Source organism: Mastomys coucha, unplaced genomic scaffold, assembly GCF_008632895.1.
Source record: "Mastomys coucha isolate ucsf_1 unplaced genomic scaffold, UCSF_Mcou_1 pScaffold23, whole genome shotgun sequence".
Taxonomy (NCBI): domain Eukaryota; kingdom Metazoa; phylum Chordata; class Mammalia; order Rodentia; family Muridae; genus Mastomys; species Mastomys coucha.
Window position 1 is genome coordinate 59,717,647 of NW_022196906.1, and position 20,012 is coordinate 59,737,658.

Sequence of the window (20,012 nt, forward strand, 5' to 3'; positions counted from 1 at the left end):
AATAAAGAAAAAAAAATACCAGTATCCGGAGGGCTTGGGATGTAGCCCAGTTGGTAGAACATTTACTTGCCATGCACTAGGCTCTGAGTCCAGTTCCCAGCACATACATAAGCTATGGCCACCTGCAATCCTAACACTAGGGAAGTAGAGGCAAAAGGCTCTTAAGTACAAGATCATCCTGGGCCACATAGGCTGTTTGATGTAAGTCTGAGCTACACGAGACCTTTTCTCACAAAAACAGATGAAAACCACAGTGCCAACTGCGTCCCAGACCAAGTCATTGAGACACTGTGGGGGTGGGACCCATCAGGAGACTTCAACTCTCCAGTGGTCTGTGACTGGCCCTGGTCACACAGTGTGGACCCTGGAACAGCAGCATAAGGATTACCCAGGAGAACCTTGTTGGAAATGTGGAGCCTCACTTAGATAAGCCAGTGACATCATACTTTAACAGGATCCCCTACGTGACCATAAGCGTTGTTGAGCTTCTGTCGACCCTGAGAAACTTCGGGGTGTGCCGAGACCCACGAAGAGGAGGCTCTTCCACAGAGCAGCTTTCCTCTTATTTTTATGAGTCAAAACTGTGGCAGTCACCTTCTTTCTTCTGACACTTATTCTGTCCCCTAGGAAGGAGTAGGAGGAAGCTGTCAATCTAGAGCTTGTAGCTAAACAGGCATGGTAGCCGTTTGAGTCCATGCCCTCTCCTGTGGCACCCGTGACCACTACCCTCTGAACACACAAGAGGGTTGGAACGGTTTCTTTATGTTCCCAGCACTAGGAGAAGCAGCAGCTGCTATTGTAGGCCAGTGGCGAGGGCATTTGAGGTAGTAGGTGCTATGCCACCCACCCCCACACCCACCCCCACCCCCACCCCCACCCCCACCCCCAGGCAGAGCAGCATCTGTCTTGTCTTGATGGGCTGGCTCCAGGAGCCTGGGCTCAGCTGCAGCTGATGTAGCCCTGAGGCCTGAGAAGCTGCTTCCAGCCCTGCTGCATCTGATTAGTGAGGGTGGGTAGAGCTGAGGATGACAGGCTTGTTTATGTCAGCCCTGGGCTTTACTATTGGCCAGGCTACTGGAATCCAGGGGTCTCTGTCTTACCCTGCAGCTTGTGTGGAGAGGTTGCCTCAAGTTTAGTCTTCTGTACTAAACCTTTGTTCAAGTACCCAGGCAGTGTGCTGCTTAGGTGAATCTAGGTGGCCTTGGGTACATGGACTCTGTCTCTGGCCTCTCCTGTTCCTTTCCGTGAAGGGCTCCCTTGATGTAGCTCCTGTCCGCAGGGGTGGGGGGTGGGGAGCTGTGAAGCTGTCTTGCAGGTGGAAATGTCCTAGGTCTCTCTCATGCTCTCTCCTGACAGCAGCCAGGCACAAAGTTTTGAGCCTCTGGAAAGGAAAACATGCATAGAACTTAAGTAGAGGAGTAATGCGGAGGGAGCACCAGGATGACTCAGTGGGTGAAGGTGCTTGCTACTAAGCCTTCTATCACTGGCACTCACAAGGCAGAACTGAGAACCGACTCCCACTAGTTATCTTACCTAAGTGTGCAGGCACACACACACACACTCAAGGATGGATGGAGGGAGGGAGAGCTATTCCTAGATGTCTTCTTAGCCCACACAGAGTAAAACTCACCCCACATTCTTGCCAGACCCCCCATTTAGTCCTAGTTTCTGTTCAAAGGACTCATTTCTTTTTAAGTCCTAGGGTGACTTTACTTTTGTAAACCCCTAGATGTAGCTATGTTTAATGCACTGATACAATGAGAATTACGGTTATAACAGCAGCACCTGTGATGGCATGCCCACCCGTGACCGCCACCATCTCTTGTACGCCAGAGAGCCTGAGCAAGCACATTGGGTTTTGTACATTATGTCCGGCTTTTTGTTTGTTCCTGAGAGAGGGGGAGGGAGAAAGAGCGCACGTGCTGCTGAGGACTGAACTCGGCCTGTGAATGCTTACACAAGAGTTCTACCACTGAGCCATACCCCAGCCCTACCTTATGTTTTTGAATCATGGACTAAAGCCTATGGAAGAGGAACTCTTACCACCATCTTGTAGGAGTAGACACCGAGACACAGAATTTATGTAACCCGTTGGATAATTGAAACTGAGGCCTGTTTGAACTCTGATATCATTGTTGGTTTTTCCGTTCAACCTTGACCACAAGGTACAGCTCGTTTGCCAGGCTAGGTGGCCAAATCCACAGTTGGTTAAACTGTTGTCAGATGGGAATGTGTTTAGTAACAAGCTCTATGGTGACATCAGAGGTTATTTGATATTATTGTCTTAAAGGGGTTGGGGGAGCGTGAAATTTTCTATGTTTGCAGCTCTGTGGAAGAAGGACATGTGCCATCTGTGACGCCACCTCTCATTCATTTTTGTGTGTTTCTTTTCTGTCATGTCTGCTATTCCAGACTTCTCTGTTTGGAGAGGGGACCTACCTCACAAGTGACTTGAGCCTGGCCCTCATTTATAGTCCTCATGGCCATGGGTGGCAGCATAGCCTCCTTGGCCCGATCCTTAGCTGCGTAGCTGTGTGTGAGGTCATCGATCATCCAGATGTCAAGTGCCAAACCAAGAAGAAGGGTGAGTGAGTGCTTGACCCAGGCTTGGCTGCTGGCACTTGCTCCTGGCCCAGGAGCAAGTGGAGGGGCCACTGCATGCTTACAGATGGATTGGTCCAGAGCAATGCAGGGCAGAGGCTGGCCTTCAAGGAGGGAAATGTCTTCTCTGGGATTGAACATATGATAGAGAAAGATCAGAGATACCTTTAATCCCAGCACTTGGGAGGCAGAGGCTGGTAGATCTCTGAGTTTGAGGCTAGCCTGGTCTATAGACTGAGTTCCAGGACAGCTGGGGCTATATAGGGAGACCCTGTCTCGAAAAATAAAAGAAAACAAACAAGAAAAAGGTCAGATGCTACAGGTAGGAGTCAGGGCGTGCTGGGGGAGGGGGCTGACATGGGGCAGCTGAGTGGGCCCAAGTAGCGAAGGAAAGCTTTGGGAAGGAAGCAGGTCTGACAGATGGAGGGTGGAGAGATGGCTAGTGGTCAGCAGTGTTTGCTGCTCTTCCAGAGGACCTGAGCTCAGTTCCCAGCTCCCACGCTGTGGGATTCGCCTGTAACTCCAGATTCAGGGAATACCTTCTCTGGCTTCAGGGGTACCAGACATTCATGTGGTGCACGTATATACATTCACGTAAAACACTCCTACATAGGAAACAAAAATGAAGAAAAAGGGACTGGACAAATAGAAGCTAGTGTGTAAGGGGAGGGCATGGCTCCCCGAGAGTCAGAATTGGTGTTATAATGGGTACTTGGCATCAGTGGAGAACACTGGAGTGTGCTGGAGTCCCCAGATGACCGCAGAGACATCTGAGGCCATGGACTCTCCAGGAGCAGATAGCAAGGAGCCACTCTAACTCCACTGCCCTGAGGCATCCCTTAGGCCGTGTGCCCTGTGCCTCCCTCTGGGTCACCTTCCCCCAGGGCAGAAGAGTCATAGGACTGTCATTCCACTCTCCAAACTGGGCTGTTGTCTTTACTAAGAAGAGGAGAATTCAAGACGTGGGCTGTTCTGGCCTCTAATATGAAACAACTGGATCCCAAGGAACAGGCCCAGGTCTGACACCATCCTCCCAAACCAGACAGCACGAACAACGCTTGCTCACTTGCTTGCATTCATAATTCTTAGCAAGTTTGCATAAGGCGACATTAAACATCAAAACATGACTGTTCAGCCTCTGCTGCCACAGCCCCTGGCTTGTGTTTGGTAAAAAGCAAAGCTCGCATGCTGACTCTCTTCCTCCCTCTCTTTTAGACTCACCTAGCACACACAAGGACTTGGGTTCAACGCATGCACATAAAATCCACAAAAAAGCAATTTGCTGGGTGTGGTAATGTAAGCCTATAATCTCAGTTCATAGGAATTAGAATCAGGAGGATCCGAAGATCAAGGCTAACCTCAGCTACCTAGTGAGTTTGAGGTTAGCCTTGGCTACATGAAACCTAGTCTCAAAATCCTAAAAAAATAAAAGGATAAAGCCAGGTATGGTGGTGCACATTTTTAATCTCAGCATGTATGAGGCAAAGGCAAGCTGACCCCAGTGTGTACAAGGCTAGCCTGATCTGCATAGTTCCAGGCTAGATGGAGCCACACAGGGAGATTCTGTCTCAAAAAATAATAATAATAATAAAAAAAATTTTTTTAAAGCACCTTCAGGCTGGAGAGATGGCTCAGGGGTTAAGAGTGCTGGCTGCTCTTCCAGAGGTCCTGAGTTCAAATCCCAGCAACCACATGGTGGCTCACAGCCATCTATTATGTGGTCTGATGCCCTCTTCTGGTGTGTCTGACAGCTACAGTGTACTCATATAAATAAATACATCTTTTTTAAAAAGCACCTTCAGTTCCAGTACTTGGGACAAGAGGATCAAGGGTTAAAGGCATGTATCCTCAGTTACATGCCAGGTTCAGACAACCTGGCAGAAGTGGTGGAAGTAAGTTTGTTTACTTGTTTTTGTTTCTGTGTTCGAGTTTTTCAAGACAGAATCTCACTACAAAGTAGCCCTAGCTGTCCTGGAACTCACAATGTAGACCAGGCTGGCCTTGAGCTCACAGGAAGTCGGCCTGCCTCTGCCTACCTCTAAAGTGCTGAGTTTAAGAGTGCTAGGATCGCCGGGCAGTGGTGGTGCATGCCTTTAATCCCAGTACTTGTGAGGCAGAGGCAGGAGGATTTCTGAGTTCAAGGCCAGCCTGGTCTACAGAGTGAGTTCCAGGACAGCAGGGCTATACAGAGAAACCCTGTCTTGAGAAACCAAAAGAAAAATAAAAAAGAGTGCTGGAATCAAAGGTATATGCCACTAGGCCTGATGGAAGTGAGTGTTCTGAGAGCTCAATCTAGTGGGGTTTATTCAGAATGCCTTGTAGGCCAAGGGGGTGTAGCTCAGTCAATGGAGTATGCACCTGGCAGGTATGAGCCCCTGAGGTCCATCCTCAGCACAGCATCTACCTACTAAGATGGTATGGGCCTGGAAGCCCAGCACTCAGAAGGTGGACAAGACAGGAGGATCAGAAGTTCAAGGTTATCCTTAGTTAGCTATTTCATTCAGGTACATGAGACTTGTCGAAAGATAGATGGATGGACGGACAGACAGATGGGTGGGTGGATGGGCGGGTGGGCAGGTAGCCTGCCCTACTCAAACTTCAAGCTTTGCTCCCTGGTGAGACTTTGTCCTGGTCCCAGGGTGTGTGACCCTGAGCTGCCATTTAAACCTTCAGTTTACTTCTACCTTCTGCTTTCTCCATTAGGTGGTTTTATTTTCTTCTCTTATATTTTCATATTCTTTTTCCCATCTATCTTTCTGCCTGCCAGAGACTCCTGTTCTCTGTGCCAGGTTCACATATGAACACAAGTACGTACCTCAGCCTGTTGACCTTCTGTGCCTCAGGACACATTTCTATTCCTATTTGTTTTTTTTTTATTATTGTGTCCCCTGCCCCCACCCCCACACCCCCTGACAAAGTATGTGTTTACCTTTTTCCAGATTCCAAGGAAATAGACCGCAGCAGAGCAAGAATCAAGCACAGTGAGGGGGGAGAGATCCCCCCGAAGTACTTTGTAGTAACCAATAACCAGCTTCTGCGGGTGAAGTACCTACTGGTGTATTCCCAGAAGCAGCCCAAGAGGTAAGAAGATGGTCCCTCCATGAGAGTTAGGAGATGGCTACCAACTGTGTTCACATGCTCAGTCATCAGCATCCCTTTCCCCAAGCCTCAGGCCTCCGATGTATTTAAAGCATATTTTCCAAAATGCTGGACAATGGAGGAAGAAGTTGGGAAGTCAGAGAAGATGCTCAGGGTCCTTAGGAGGACTGATGGGAGGATGCTCACACACACACACACACACACACACACACACACAAGTTAGTAAAAAAAAAAAGATTTTAAGATTCAAGTCACTGTCTAGGCAGAGCTGGGGCATCTTTTTAGATAACAAACCCTTAATTAAAGAGGAAAAAACGACTTATAAAAAGTAATTAGAGGAGCTAAAAAGGGACGAGTGGGGTGAGCTCATTGCTAGCTGTCCTTGTGCGTTTAGAAAATGTTCTGTTGAAAGGTGTGTTAACAGTGCCAGGGCAAATGGCCCCAGCCCTCTAGAGCCGCACGAAGCTTCACTTAGCAGCTCACACAGAGGATGAAATCCATCCTGTCGTGTTCTCTGAGCCAGAACTTCTTGCATACACTTAAAACAAAAATGCTTTTCCTCAGTCGCCAACACTCTCTCCCTCCGGGCAGGGCCTCGAGCCAGCTCTCCTGGTTGTCCAGCCATTGGTTCGTGATCATGATGTTTCTGTATCTGCTGCTGCTGATCATTGTGAGTGTCACCAACTCCTCTGCTTTCCAACACTTCTGGAATCGTGTGAAGAGATGATCCCAGATGCTTGGAATGTGGCCACTCACCATGTGCCTTACGGACGCTTGTCCTCTACCTCCTGCATGTAACATCTTGTCAGGTCCAGTCTGGGGACCAGTTGCAGGGGTGCACAGGACAATTTTCATATGCCATAAGTGTACTGATTGCCTTTGGTGATGTGCCCAGACACAATCCAGTCAATGAGGGACCCCTGGCCCCTCACTTGTCGGTTTCAGGGGTGTTCTACCATCTGCTTCCTCCTAAACAGTCTAGGGAGGTGGCTCTTCAGCCAGGGCCAAAGGAAAAAGTCCTGCTGCGTTTAAAAGCAAAGTGTCCAAGCTGTCCGTGGTGTGTTTATAGTTGCCCAGATGGAGGCCGGCCCTGATGCTAATGCCTTTTGGAAGGCAGAACATGTACAACGGGAACAATAAATCATTAGGTGGCTGCCTTGTTTTGACTCAAGACACCCAAGAGGGACAGTCGTGTTTGAGTCGTGTTTCTCATAAAAATATCAGCGGGATCGTTTGGGGATTCCATCGGCTTTAGTCTGCGGGTGCAAAACATTTTAACAGTTTTCTCAGATCAACAACAGTCTCTGCCACAGCTCTGCTCCCCCCTACTCTCCTCCCTCCTTAACCACACAAGAGGAGGAGCCACAGGCGGGATAACAAAATGCAGATTTAACAACTAGCAACTCTGTCATCTTTTTCTAAAAATGACCAACTGCTGATTACAGCTCAAACAGAACCAAATGTTTGCGTTTCTGTTTGTGTTGTTGTTTGTTTGACAAGCTAGCCTCTATGAGCCAAATAGAGGGGGAGATGTGTGGACCTGGAGCACCAAGAGGCTGGATCCACAGCCTCTTCTGGTTTTGTTATGGAGAAGGGTCCAAGCCATAGGCTCACCAGGGTCCTCATTCCCACGAAGCTGCCTTGATACACAACACTCTAGGCTTTCGGGGGCCTGGTGGCCATCAAGGCAGAGGCCTGCCTCAGTGGGCCACAGGTCTCCATGGGCTGAGACTCCGTCTGAGGAGCCTGAGCTTGAGTTGTAAGCAGAGCCCCAGCCATCCTTGCTGTGTTGTTTATTCCCTCCTTCCTGCCAGGCTTCAGCCGGGGAAGAACCCTGTCTACTGGGAATGGAGTTTCCATAGAGAGGAGAAAATCATTTTTTTCCTATAATTTGTGAAACTTGTGAAAAAGCCACTCTCATGATTTTTAAATCAAGCAGTGGGACATTTAAAAAACAATAAAGATATTTTCCTAAATACCAAGTTGTCTGTGACTATCCGCAGCCTCAGCTCAAGTGAGCTCTGTGTGTGTGTGTGTGTGTGTGTGTGTGTGTGTGTGTGTGTGTGTGTGTATGTGTGTGTGAGGGGGGTTGGGGTCTGAGACAAGTCAGAGGCCTGTACCACGTTACAGTTTTCCAGCGACATTGGCTGGGGAACAAGAACCGATTGCATGAGCCTACAGGAACATTTCAGAGCTAAAACTACAACACAACTTCAGTGCCCTGTCCCACAAATCACAGAGCTGCACTCAACTGAAACCTAAAAGAGCAGTTGGTATAAACCAAGAGAAGAGAAAAGTGTCTCAGACAGTGGGAATATGCAGAGAGCTTGAAACCTCAGATCAGAATGGAGGAAGGAGATGAACTGAGCAGGTGGACAAGGCAAAGCCAAAGGACAATTGAGGTGCTTTGGTTTGTTTTGAAGCAAGGTGTCATGTAATCCAGGTTGGCCTTGAACTTCCTACATATTTAAGGATTACCTGAACTTCTGATCTTCCTGTCTCTACTTCCTGGGTGCTGAGAAAACCAGGTATGGGACACCAGGTCTGGTTTTATTTTTTTGGTTTTTAAAATTTTTATTTTTATGTGTATGGGGTTTTGTCTGCATATTATGTCTGTATCGTGTGTATGCAGTACCCATGAAGACAAGGAGAGGGCACCAGATCCTCTGAGATGGGAGTTACAGAGTTTAGTTTTTTAAGCCACCCTGAGGATGCTGGGAATCAAACCTCAGGCTCCTCTGCAAGAGCAGCTAGTGCTCTTCATCCCTGCGCCATCTCTCCAGCCCAGTTTTAAGTCTTTCCATGTGTTTTGAACCCATGGCCTTGTTCATGCAAGGGAAGCATATACCACAGAACTATATCCGAAGATCCCCACTTCTGGTTTTAAAAGAGATTAAAACATTTCCAAACTACGGGTATGAAGCACTGTGCTTATTTTGTTGTACAGTGAATGTGCCAGCCCTGGCAGAGGGTCATTGGAAATGGCGTGTGACCTCTTGGTACCTGGAAATAATTAGGAAGGAAGGGAAGCAAGTCCTAGAAGACTCAGCTCCACTCAGCCCCTACCCTAAGCTTAAGGCAGATGTCATTAGAACAGTGGCTCAGGAGAAGGCAAGCTGGCAGCCCCGGGGTAGGGCTCAGGAGGAGAAAGCAGCCTCCTCCCTGTCTTTTGAACCCAACATGGAGGAAAATAGCCAGGGTAGTTGATGGCAGAGGTGGTTAGATGGCTCAGGTGTCACCTGCTCATATTGGGGCTCTGCCTCTTTGGCCTTGTGATACTCCCCGCCCCCCCCCCCAATTCTGTCAACTACAAGCCATTGTCTGGAGTGCAGCATTCTGAGAGGTGTCAAGTGGGCCTCTCACACAGGTAAGAAGCAGGCTCTGAAGGGCTCAGAATCCTGTGAACTAAGAGTGTATTACTGAGTAGATGAGAGAGGAGCATATGCAATTCACAGTTGATTCTTATTAATTCATTCTACTAAATAGCGATTGCCTCCCAAGCCAGGCCAGGGGTGGGGACTTGATTTAAAGAGCTTAGTTCAGGTGTTTTTCTTTATGACATGCCTGCATCCCATCTGCGCCCATCCACTGCTAAACCCAGGAGGTTTGTGTTGGCATGGAATCTGCTGAACTTGTCCTCCCTGTTGCCATGGTGACTCCTAGGCCCCCCCTCTCCCCGGGGTTGGACTCAGTTCTTCACTGGAGCAAAACAGGACCACACCCTCCCCAAGCCCCTTTAATACTCCCCCCCACCACATGCTTGATCCCCTGGGTTTTCCATCTCTTGGTCTTTGTTTGTTTTTTGCCTTTGTCCACTCTTACCATGGGTTTTTATTTATTTCCCAACTGTCTGATGCTGAGCACCATGGAGACGGTGTCCTGGGCTGCCTCTAACCCTGATCTGGTTAGGAACCCCTCCGCTTTGCGTGTATCTCCAACCTGATGTTCAGAACATCCAAAACAAACCCCGACATTCCACAGCAAGATAGAAACCACCGTCCCCACCCACTCTGCTGGCGCCCTGATCCACCTGGAAAGGGTTTTTGAAAATTTCCAGTGTTCCGCAGCAGTGTCCATGTGCTGGATGGAAAGCGGTGTCTATTGAGCATTTTAGACCCAAAGAGCTGTGCTTTGGGTGAAGTTGATATTTTCTGCGTTAAAATTCTCCTGGAAGCTTCCTGAGGGCAGGGCTCACAGGACAAATAAATACATTAGTATCAGTCGGTGCGCTCAAGAGAAGGTTGTTGAGTGAAGAAAGGTTCGCAGACTCTACGAACCACCACCCCAACCTTAAAGCAGAGAGTGCTGGTTGAATGACCACTAAAGGCTTTGGAATTAGACCTCAGGGAAGGGGGTAGAAGGGATTGGTGGGCGAAGGCTCCTAAGGTGGGCAGCACAGAGTTTATGTTTCATTTTCAAATGCAAATGGCCTGAGTGGTGGAAAACTGGATTTTGAAGCTTGTTCACACAGGGGTCAATGACTGATAGCAAAGCCTGTTCAGTCGGGCATTGTGCTCACACCTGTGATCTAGACACTTGAGCAGCAGCTGGGTATGGTGGCACACTCCTTTGGGAGGCAGAGGCAGGCAGGTCTCTGTGAGTTCAAGGCCAGCCTGGTCTATACAGAGAAACCCTGTCTCAAACAACAACAACAACAAAATGTACAGCTCTTCCAGAGGACCCGAGTATGGTTCCTAGTACCCATGGGGTGGGGGGCTCAGGTATAGGTGGATAGATAAAAGGTGGATGATGATGGACAATCTGTAGCATCGGCTGGCCTCATCAAGCCTGTGGCAATCCTTCTGCCTCAGCCTAGTAGATATTTTTGTTTGTTGGCTTTGTTGGTTTCTCTGAGTAACCCTGAGTGTCCTGGAACTCACCCTATAGACCAGGCTGGACTTGAACTCAGAGATCTGCCTGCCTTTCCCTCCCAAATGCTGGGGTTAAAGGTGCGTACCACCATCCTGCTTGCAGTACATACTCTTGACAGCTGAGCTGAATCCCCTGCCACCACATATAGTTTAGATGGTGGTGGTGGGACTTGGGAAGTCTCATCCTTTTTTTTTTTTTTTTTTTTTAAGATTTATTTATTTATTTATTATATGTGAGTACACTGTTGCTCTCTTCAGATGCACCAGAAGAGGGCATCGGATCCCATTACAGATGGTTGTGAGCCACCTTGTGCTTGCTGGGAATTGAACTCAGGACCTCTGGAAGAGCAGTCCTTGTTCTTAACCACCGAGCCATCTCTCTAGGCCAAGTCTCATCCTTCTAGAGCTTTGATTCCCTCCCTCATTTCCTCTGCATCAGGCCACCTGTTCTTGTTACCTGGGGTCCGGTCATCCTCCTGGTACTGACCGCACTCTGACTCTGAGCCGTCAGCCCCGTTTCCTCCTCTCCCTGGATCCTGGTAAAGCAGGCTGACTGTCTTTCCATCATCCACCCACTCTGAGTAGAGCAGTAGCTGGCTTCAGATGTGGGCATGAGACCCAACCGGATAATAAAGTCTCAGCGAAACGGAGTCCAGTTGTGGATGCTCCTGGAAAAGAGACTTGTATTTCCCCTGGTCCCAGTGGTGAGAGACTGACCTTCTGCTGACCTTCCTACTGGCTTCCTGACTATTTGCATTTTGTTTTTGAGGCAGGGTCTGCCGTGTAGCCTGGCATGGCGTGGGACTCAGCCTTACTGCCTCTGTCTCCCAACTGACATATTATAGGCATGAGCTCTCCTGCTGGACCCTGTTGGCACCTTGCTCCCATGTAAAGCCTCAGACTGATACCAACACAGTGGGAAACAGGGCACAGAACCTGTGAAGGTGTTTGACACTGAAACAAGTGCTTAAAACCAGGCTTTTCACTGGTGATCAGTGCATTCTTTGTGATTTAACAAAGCTAATTTGGGTATAGTGAGAAATAAAGGTGTGTATATTGGTGGAAGGGGTTCCTAGCTGATGCCCTCAGCTGTCCCGGATCCTCTTTAGGTGTAAATCTATGAATTATTGGGGGATTCGGGGCTTTGGAGGGGTGGGGAGTGGCGTTTAAGCTGACGAGTCTGGATCACTGAGGTTTGATTGCCGTTATAAGCCATGGATGATCCCACAATGCACTCAAATGTACACAAGATAAGAGACGGACCCCAGAAAGTGTGGACTTGTTAGCTGGGGCAGGAATAATAATGGAAGCAGGCAGGCACAGGCTCCAGCTGGAGAAGCTGTCTCAGGGACAAAGACCCTGGCTGACAGTGAAGAAAGGCTGTGGTGCCAGCACCAGATCCAGTGGGTGGAAAATCCCCCTCTCCAGAGCCTAAGACTCTGGCTAGTTAAACAGGGGCCACGTGGTGGAGTAGATCCCATGGGGAGTCTCCCCTGATGTTTACTCATTAACCAGAGCCCTGTGTTCAACCCTGGTCACCTATCTAGCCCCATCACTGCGGGTCCTTGAGGTGAGCATGAGACCCTGAGTGAGGACACTGAGTGAGGGGCAGGCAGGGCCCTCCGTCCCATCCTGGCTGCTGCTCAGCCTGCCGTGATGATGATTTCTTCGAGACCACAAATTTAGGAGCTGCCAGCAGCCAAATCCTCCTCTGATTGTCTGAGTTGTTCTGGACATCAGAGAATAAACAGCCTCCACTGTCTGGCCGGCTGTGCTGAGCAGTCTTTCTGTCTTCTGCTGCTAGCTGGCAGGGTTACAATGCTGTGTTCACCTCCAGCTGAGGTCTGGGGGACCTGGAAGTGGAAGGAGGGTGAGGAAGAGCCTATGTGTATCTCTAGATTAGAAAAGACACACACTCTTTCTGGGTCTCTATTTTGCTCCATTATCAGGCATTTCAGCCTCAAATCCTCATTTGGGCTTGTTTGTTTTGTTTTGTTTAAGACAGGGTCTCACATAACCTAGGCTGCTCTCAATTTTGCACTTTAGCAGAGGATGACCTTAAACTGATCTTCCTGCCTCCACCTTCTGAGAGCTGAGATTACAACATACACAGCATACATTGGTTTACCGAGTGCTGAGGATGCAACCCAGGGCTTCAACGGAGCTATTGTATATCTTTTTTGTTTGTTTGTTTTGGGTTTTGTTTTTGTTTTTTGAGACAGGCTTTCTCTGTATAGCCCTTGCTGTCCTGGAACTTACTCTGTAGACCAAGCTGGCCTCGAACTCAGAAATCCACCTGCCTCTGCCTCCCAAGTGCTGGAATTAAAGGTGTGTGCCACCACCGCCCGGCTATTGTATATCTTAACCTGGGTTTCAACACTGTCAGTTGGGAAGGAGACCACTACAGGGTCACTGTCCCTGGGGTTGGAGTCCTTTAACCAGTGCCTGTGGCTTACCTGGGATGCTTGAAATGTGACCTGCAGCTGTCACATCCCAATGGTTTGGTTCACAGAAGTGGAAAGAGAGGTAGATGTGAAGCAGAATGAGACTGGAACCCTGACATTTGGCCCCTAAGCCGTGGAGTGATGCGGACACTACAGTGATGTGGACACTGCTTGATGACATAATGGGCGGCCCATGCATTTGAAGGGGAGCAGGGTGTTCTCATCCTAGGCCTGTTTTGGAGATCAAGCTCATGGCTGGGCTGTTTCCTGAGAAGAAGACGGCCACTGGAAAAGTACTGGTTACCAGGCTCTGCTAAGTCATCTTGTCAAGAGCAGAGCTGGCGCAGTAGGGTCTCTGCTACGGTCTGAGAGTCCAGCGGTTGGTCCAAGCTTGGCCAGGTCGTGAAAGAAGCCAGGGACTAAGGGCCAAGTCCTCAGGAGAGGGAACCCTCCCACCCCCAACACACAGCATCTGCTTCTGTGCCCTAGGATCCTGGCCTTAGATTACTGAGGGGAGGGGGTGGCTTCCAGCCATCTGCAGCAGGAATTCCTTTAGGATTCCCAGCCCTCTATCCCTTTCCAGCTGTAGACAGGAGGGTAGGAAGCAGACAGCGTGGGAGGGTTGGGGTAGCTCAGGGGTCTCTGTGGACAGGTGTCTCGGTCCTGGTCTGGCTTGGGCCTCCGGCTGTGCTTTCCTTTGTCCAGCTGTCCATGTCTGTGTGGGTTTGTGTGATCGTCCTGGGCTTGCCTGTGTGGGCAGCTGTGTGTCTGGTAGGAGAAAGTTTCTTTGGTAGAAGTGTGCTTATGTATATTTAGGCCTGGGTGTAAGTATCCACGCTGAGTAAGCCTTTGTGTGTAGGTGTCATGGAGGATAAACCATGCCCTTCTGTGTCTTCTCAGAGATGAGTAGACTTGCCCCGGTCATTTTGGAGTAAATGTGACCTTGTCTTTATAGATGTTAAGCTTAGGTGTATGTCTGTGGAAACATGCATTTTTTTTCTATAGTAGATCCAGAGTCTCTTTGAACACGTAGGTGACGTCTTTGTATTTATGCAGAAGCATTCATCTTACGCTCATTGATTCATTCATAAAATTTTATCCTCGGGGTGGAGAAATGGCTCAGCAGTTAAGAGCACTGACTGCTCTTCCAGAGGTACTGAGTTCAATTCCCAGCAACTGTAATGGGGTCTGATGCCCTCTTCTGGTGTGTGTCTGAAGACAGCTACAGTGTACTCACATACATAAAATAAAAAGTCTTTTTAAAAACTTATATCTTCATTTATTCAGAAGACATGTCTGAAGAGTTTGCTTGGTGCTGTCCTGTACTTGGCACTGAAAATCTAGAGCAGTACTGGTGACCCAAGTAGAGCCATGCTGGGGCCTCGAGAGACCCTTCTCCTCCTTATCTATTTTGTATGGGATGGACCTATGACAGGAAAAGATCTAAGAGTAATATGCATCAGTCCATGTGTCTAGTGTATACTTTTGCCCGTACACGCCTGTGTGACTGCCTCCATGTTAGCTATATGCATGTCTGATTGCCTAGAGGTCATAGCCCTCAGCTTTTCTCTGCTGGGGTTGACTTAAGACATTTAGAGGTGCTGGGGTGCTAGAAGATCACCCATCAAGAGTTCAAGATCCTGCTCCTATACCCAGTTTGGGTCTGATCTGTGGAATAGTTTAGCATAAAACTATAGAATGAAGGTTAGTTTAGAGAAAGAATTCGGTTAATACTTTTTAAAATATTTATTTAGTGTGTGTGTGTGTGTGTGTGTGTGTGTGTGTGAGAGAGAGAGAGAGAGAGAGAGAGAGAGAGGAGGGAGGGGGAAGAGAGAGAAGAGAATACATGTAAAGGTCAGAGGACAACATGTGAGAGCCAGGTCTCTCCTACTTTGTGAGTCACATGGATTGAACTCGGGTCATCAGGGTTAGTGGCAAGCAAACCATTTTGCTGGCCTCTGAGTTAAGGAATCTTTAGAGCTCAGTTTAGGAGATGCTGGGATCTTTGGGCCTTCTTCAGGAGTGCATTAGAGCATTAGAGAAAAAAAAAACACGTGAAGGGTTGAGGATCATGGCATCTGGTAAGTAGGTGCTCAATAAATACTTGCTTCTGTCCTTGCCAGACCCCATCACTCCTGGGTCCAATGGACATAACTAATTGAATTCATTTAAAACCACATGCTGGGTAGTTCTGACCTGTTGTGACTTGGGAACGGTTTAATAAAACCCAGCTCTTTCTTTAATGCTAGGTGAGCAGTTCCATCCACCTTTTTACCCTGTTCCAAGCAAGGTGGGGCTTTGATACCTTGTCGTCAAATGAACCCAGGGGTACTATGAATCATAGGTTCAGTGCTTTCTTCCACCTGGACTGTCTTCAGCCTAATTCAGGGCTGTAGCATGCTGAACTTAGCAGGATCAGTCACAGGGTAGGGCTGGGTCAAGTCAGGCCTCAGCTCCTTGACATGTCTGCACCTGCTTGCCCAGCCCAACTCCGGCAGCTGTCCTCATGGTTGGCATTCTTAGGTGGGTATCTCTCTGCTCCTGGCATGGGTGCCCTTGAGATCTGGGTGCACTGGAGAGACAGACCTCCATGACTTCTGTCCCCTCAAGGCCTCTTAGAAGGCTGAGTTCCAGGAGAGATAACACACAAGGAGTGTGGGGTGGGGCAGGAGGCAGCCTGGGTTAGTGGGGTGCTCATCTTGGGAATCCCCTGGAACCCGCTAAAACTGGCGGCTCCTCTGCTCTCCTGAAATATCCCTGACCTGGAGGGAATGAAGGAGGGGTGTAGGGTGCAGCCAGATGCAGGCTGGGAAATGCACTAAAAGGGAGCTCAAGGTGGCCCAGAGCCTAGGGAAGGCAGGAGAGGGTCTGCCTGAACTCCAGGTCACCTCACCCTCTTCCCATTGGGACTGGCAGACAATTTGGTGGTTTCACAGGCCCAGAGCACAGGGTTTCTTTCACAGGTGGGAGTGATTTACAATCAGGAAGACCCTATGGAGTCTTGTGTCTGTTGCTCTCAGATCTCTTTATGTAGCCCAGGTTAGAGTTAATCTCACCGTGTAGTGCAGACAGGCCTCAGACTTGCCACAATCCTCATGCTTCTGCTTCCCAAATGCTAGGATTCCAAGCGTGTACCACCACACCTGGTCCCTGGGAGCTGGGAGTGTCTTTGTGACAGTTCCCCACCCCCTACCCCCACCCCCATCCCCACAACTCTACAATTTTCTGTTTGGGATCCGAAATGGGAATTTTCCTACTGAAAAAAACATTATTGAAAGGAAGGGAGACATTGGTAGATTGTAGCCAAAGTAATGTGTTTAAGGAAACTTCTGCTTCATGCTGGCCCTGGCCAGGGCAGGGAATGTCTGGTCAAAGAGCTGGTGACGGCCAGGGTCTCTGCAAGTAAACAGGTCTCCTCTGATGGCCAATGGCCTCTCTGAGCTCATGTCCCTCAGCGGGTGAGATGGGGGAATGACGTTATCACGAGTGGGGCCTCCTGGTCATGGACTTCGTCAGTGTGCAGGATGCAGGCTACAGGATCACTGGCGGCTGATGCCGCTGTTGGTTATTGGGAACAGCTGCTTCCCGTAGAAGCCGCTAGGATGTCCTCCTACGCACCTTCCAGGACCGAACTCCATCCAGCCATATCCATGACCCTGCATCAGAGGTGTTTCTGGGGATGCCTGGGGATTAACTGTCCCAGCCCTTACTTTCCACTCAAGACCTTGCCCTCCTCCAGGATCAAGGCCTCCCTTGGACTAAGGAAGGTCACCGAGGGTGGGTTCACTTAGAGGTACAGGCTCATGTCCTGTTCCCGTATCCCCACCCCACCCCCAGAACTTGGGCAGTGGCAACGTGCAACACTGCCTGTCTCCTGGGGCTGGGCAGCCAACTCCAGCAGGGGAGTTTCCATGAGCAGAGAGCCCAGGCCTGAGGGAACAGCGGTGGGGAGAAAGGAAGCCACAAAGCCTTCTCTGTGGTTCCACAGGCTCTTCCTGAGCACTGCCATCCCAGATGAGGCTTTTATGGGGTCCAAAAGCCCTCCAGCGGTCTCTGAGCCCCAGCTGCCAGGGGTGGAGACAGGTTCACAGTCTCTCTACTCCCCCGCACAGCAAGACTTCACTTCCTGGCGGGAGAGTCATGAACAGTGGAACTCAGTAGAGAGTGGGCCAGAAACTTCTTGGAAGGAAGCCTGGGTCTTTTGCTTTGTTGTCACCCCAGGATTTACTGTGGGCTCATCAGTCAACAGACCCACCCCAGAGAGCAACCCACCCAACTCAAGGGCTGCCTGACCCATTCCCAGCTGAACCTAGACCTCAGACTGGCTGACAGGCTTGACAGCGACTCTTGATGTACAGCTTGTCTGACCACAGGGCCAGTCTGCTGTTCTTCTCCTTAGTCAACACTACCCTATCTAGTTTGTGCCAAATCTTTGCTGGATGCAGCAGATATAGGCACAAAGATATAGAAGGCAAGATTCCCCATTTTAGGGAGTTGATGCAGAAGCAAATGATGAGTTTGATCTACACTTTTTTTTTTTTTAAATCATGAAGGGAGCAGATGAGGTTCCATGGAAGACAGTTGTCTATAGGCCTTACCCTGGTTACAATGAGGGGTGGAGAATAAGAAAGGACCATGCAGGAGTATGTGGAAGAGATGCCGGTAAAGAGATAGACAACTCTGAGGTATGGGGTTAAAAACATTAAAAACAAGAGAAGACCCAACCCCGAAGCATTAGAACAATGAGAAGACCCGTGTGTCTGAGGCATGGGAGTAGCAGAAAGAGTAGAGGTGAGTTGGAAAGCAGGGCGGGGGCCTCCTCACGAGGTGTAGGGGAAGATCTTGGAGACTCTAGCAAAAGTGTGGCACGTCCAAGAACACAGAATGAAATGGATATCAAACATCTGAGGAAGGAATAACACCAATTTTACAGTAAATCTTCCTAAAAATTGACAAGGAAGGAATACTTCCCCACTTATGCCACAAAGCCAGTATCACTCTGACAATAGATACAAAGATATTCTAGAAAATGAAAATCACAGGTCCACCAGACTCAGTGGCCCCAGTCACCTGAAAGGGTAAGGCAGGAGGGTTGCTGAGAATTCCAAGCCAGCCAGGGTCACATGGTAAGTTCCAATATGAACACAAGTTTCAGAGAAAGACAGACAGACAGAGACAGAGACACAGAGAGAGACAGAGGGAAGGAGAGACAGAGACAAAGGGAAAGAGGAGGGATAGATGAATGGAGGGAGGGAGGAATGGAAAGGCAGAGAGAAAGACAAAGGAAGGGAAGGAAAGAGAGTGAATTATAAAACATAACCAATAAAGGACTTCGATGTAGAATACAGTTTTTTTCTTTTACTCATTATTATAAATGCCAAGAGGATAACTTTGTGGAGCCAGTTCTCTTCCCACGCTTTTGTAGCTTCTTGGGATTGAACTCAGATCATCAGGCTTGTGAAGGCTTTTACCAGCTGAGCCATCTTGCTCTCTCTAGAATATAGTTTTTTAGAAACAGTCGTGTGTGGTGGTGCATGGAGTAGAGACATGGAGACATGGAGGTCAGGAGTTGAAGGCTATCCTTAGATACACAGCAACTATGAGGCAAGCCTAGGCTATATGAGATCACAGCTTTTAAAGAGTGACAGCTGAAGTTGACCTCTTGCTTACACACACATACACACACACACACACACACACACACACACACACACACACACACACGATGGTTCTTGCTTATTAGGAAGTGTAGAGTAATGCTCATGGAACAACTTGGTAGCAAGGCTGGAGGTGGGAATGTATTACCAGCACTCTGGGAAATGGCCCAACAGTCACTCAGAAAGTTAAACACACACCTCCTTCAGTATTTACCAAATGACGGCAGAAATCCACAGAGACATGTAGGTGCATGAGTGCTTCCAACACCTCAAATGTGCATCATCAGAAGGATGCATAGAGAAACTGAGGTGCATTCCTCAACATAAAAGGGGAATCAGAGTGAATGCCATGGATGCGTCTCTCAACAAGCCTCATAAAAAAATGAATATATATATATATACATATATATGGACTAATCTATAAAGATGTGAAGTGGATCATCGAATGGATGCAGAGGTCTTCTATAAGTAACTCCAGTAAAGTCAATGTTTTACACCATGTATACACACATGCACACACACATGAGCACGTGGGCATGAGGAAGCTTTAAGGGGACATTTGCTTCTTTTATGTGTATGTATGTACAAAGGTCAACATCAAATGTCATATCTATATATCTATATCTATATCTATGTCTATATCTATGTCTATGTCTATGTCTATGTCTATGTCTATGTCTATGTCTATGTCTATCTCTATCTCTATCTCTATCTCTATCTCTATCTCTATCTCTATCTCTATCTCTATCTCTGGGGTGCTGTCCCAGAACTCATTTGTAGGCTATGTTGGCCTTGAACACCCAGTGAGCCACCTGCCTCTGCCTCCTGAGTGCTGAGATTACAGATGTGTGGCACTGCACTCAGCTTTTATAGAGGAGCCAAATTCTGAACTCAGGTCCTTGTGTTTGTATGGCAAACACTTTACCACTGAGCCATCGCCCTGCCTAGTGATTATTTATGTCTTTCTTTCTTTCTTTTTTTTTTTTTTTTTTGGTTTTTCGAGACAGGGTTTCTCTGTGTAGCCCCGGCTGTCCTGGAACTCACTCTGTAGACCAGGCTGGCCTCGAACTCACAGAGATCCACCATCCTCTGACTCCTGAGTTCTGGGATTAAACATGTATGCCCCATGTCTAGGACTTGCTTACTTCTTGATGTGCTGTCTCTTTGCTCTATCAATGACAAAATGGATATATTTATATATTACTATGTGAAATATTAATTGTCTGCTAACTATCTAAAAAAACAAAAAATCTGCTTCAAACCCAGGAGGTAGGGCTGAGGATGCAGCTCAGCTCATACAGTACTTGTGTAGCGTGCATGAGGCCTTGTGTTCAATTCCT

At 48.4% G+C, this 20,012-nt stretch overlaps 1 protein-coding gene and 1 long non-coding RNA gene across 4 annotated transcripts in view; one reads left to right on the plus strand and one right to left on the minus strand.

Moving 5' to 3' along the window:
* Parp16 (poly(ADP-ribose) polymerase family member 16) overlaps positions 1–7,678 on the plus strand; it is a 23,656-nt gene extending 15,978 nt beyond the window's left edge. For all 3 annotated transcript variants that reach the window (XM_031343966.1, XM_031343964.1, XM_031343965.1), the window contains exons 5-7: positions 2,413–2,584; positions 5,541–5,682; positions 6,292–7,678. In XM_031343966.1, coding sequence (XP_031199826.1) covers positions 2,413–2,584; positions 5,541–5,682; positions 6,292–6,427 — 450 coding nt within the window. In that variant the 3' untranslated portion in view covers positions 6,428–7,678. The remainder of the gene's footprint in view (positions 1–2,412; positions 2,585–5,540; positions 5,683–6,291) is intronic.
* The window catches only part of LOC116072498, a 47,437-nt gene continuing 28,521 nt past the window's right edge, over positions 1,097–20,012 (minus strand). Inside the window, exon 3 of the long non-coding RNA XR_004111487.1 lies at positions 1,097–1,381. This is a non-coding gene — a long non-coding RNA (uncharacterized LOC116072498). The remainder of the gene's footprint in view (positions 1,382–20,012) is intronic.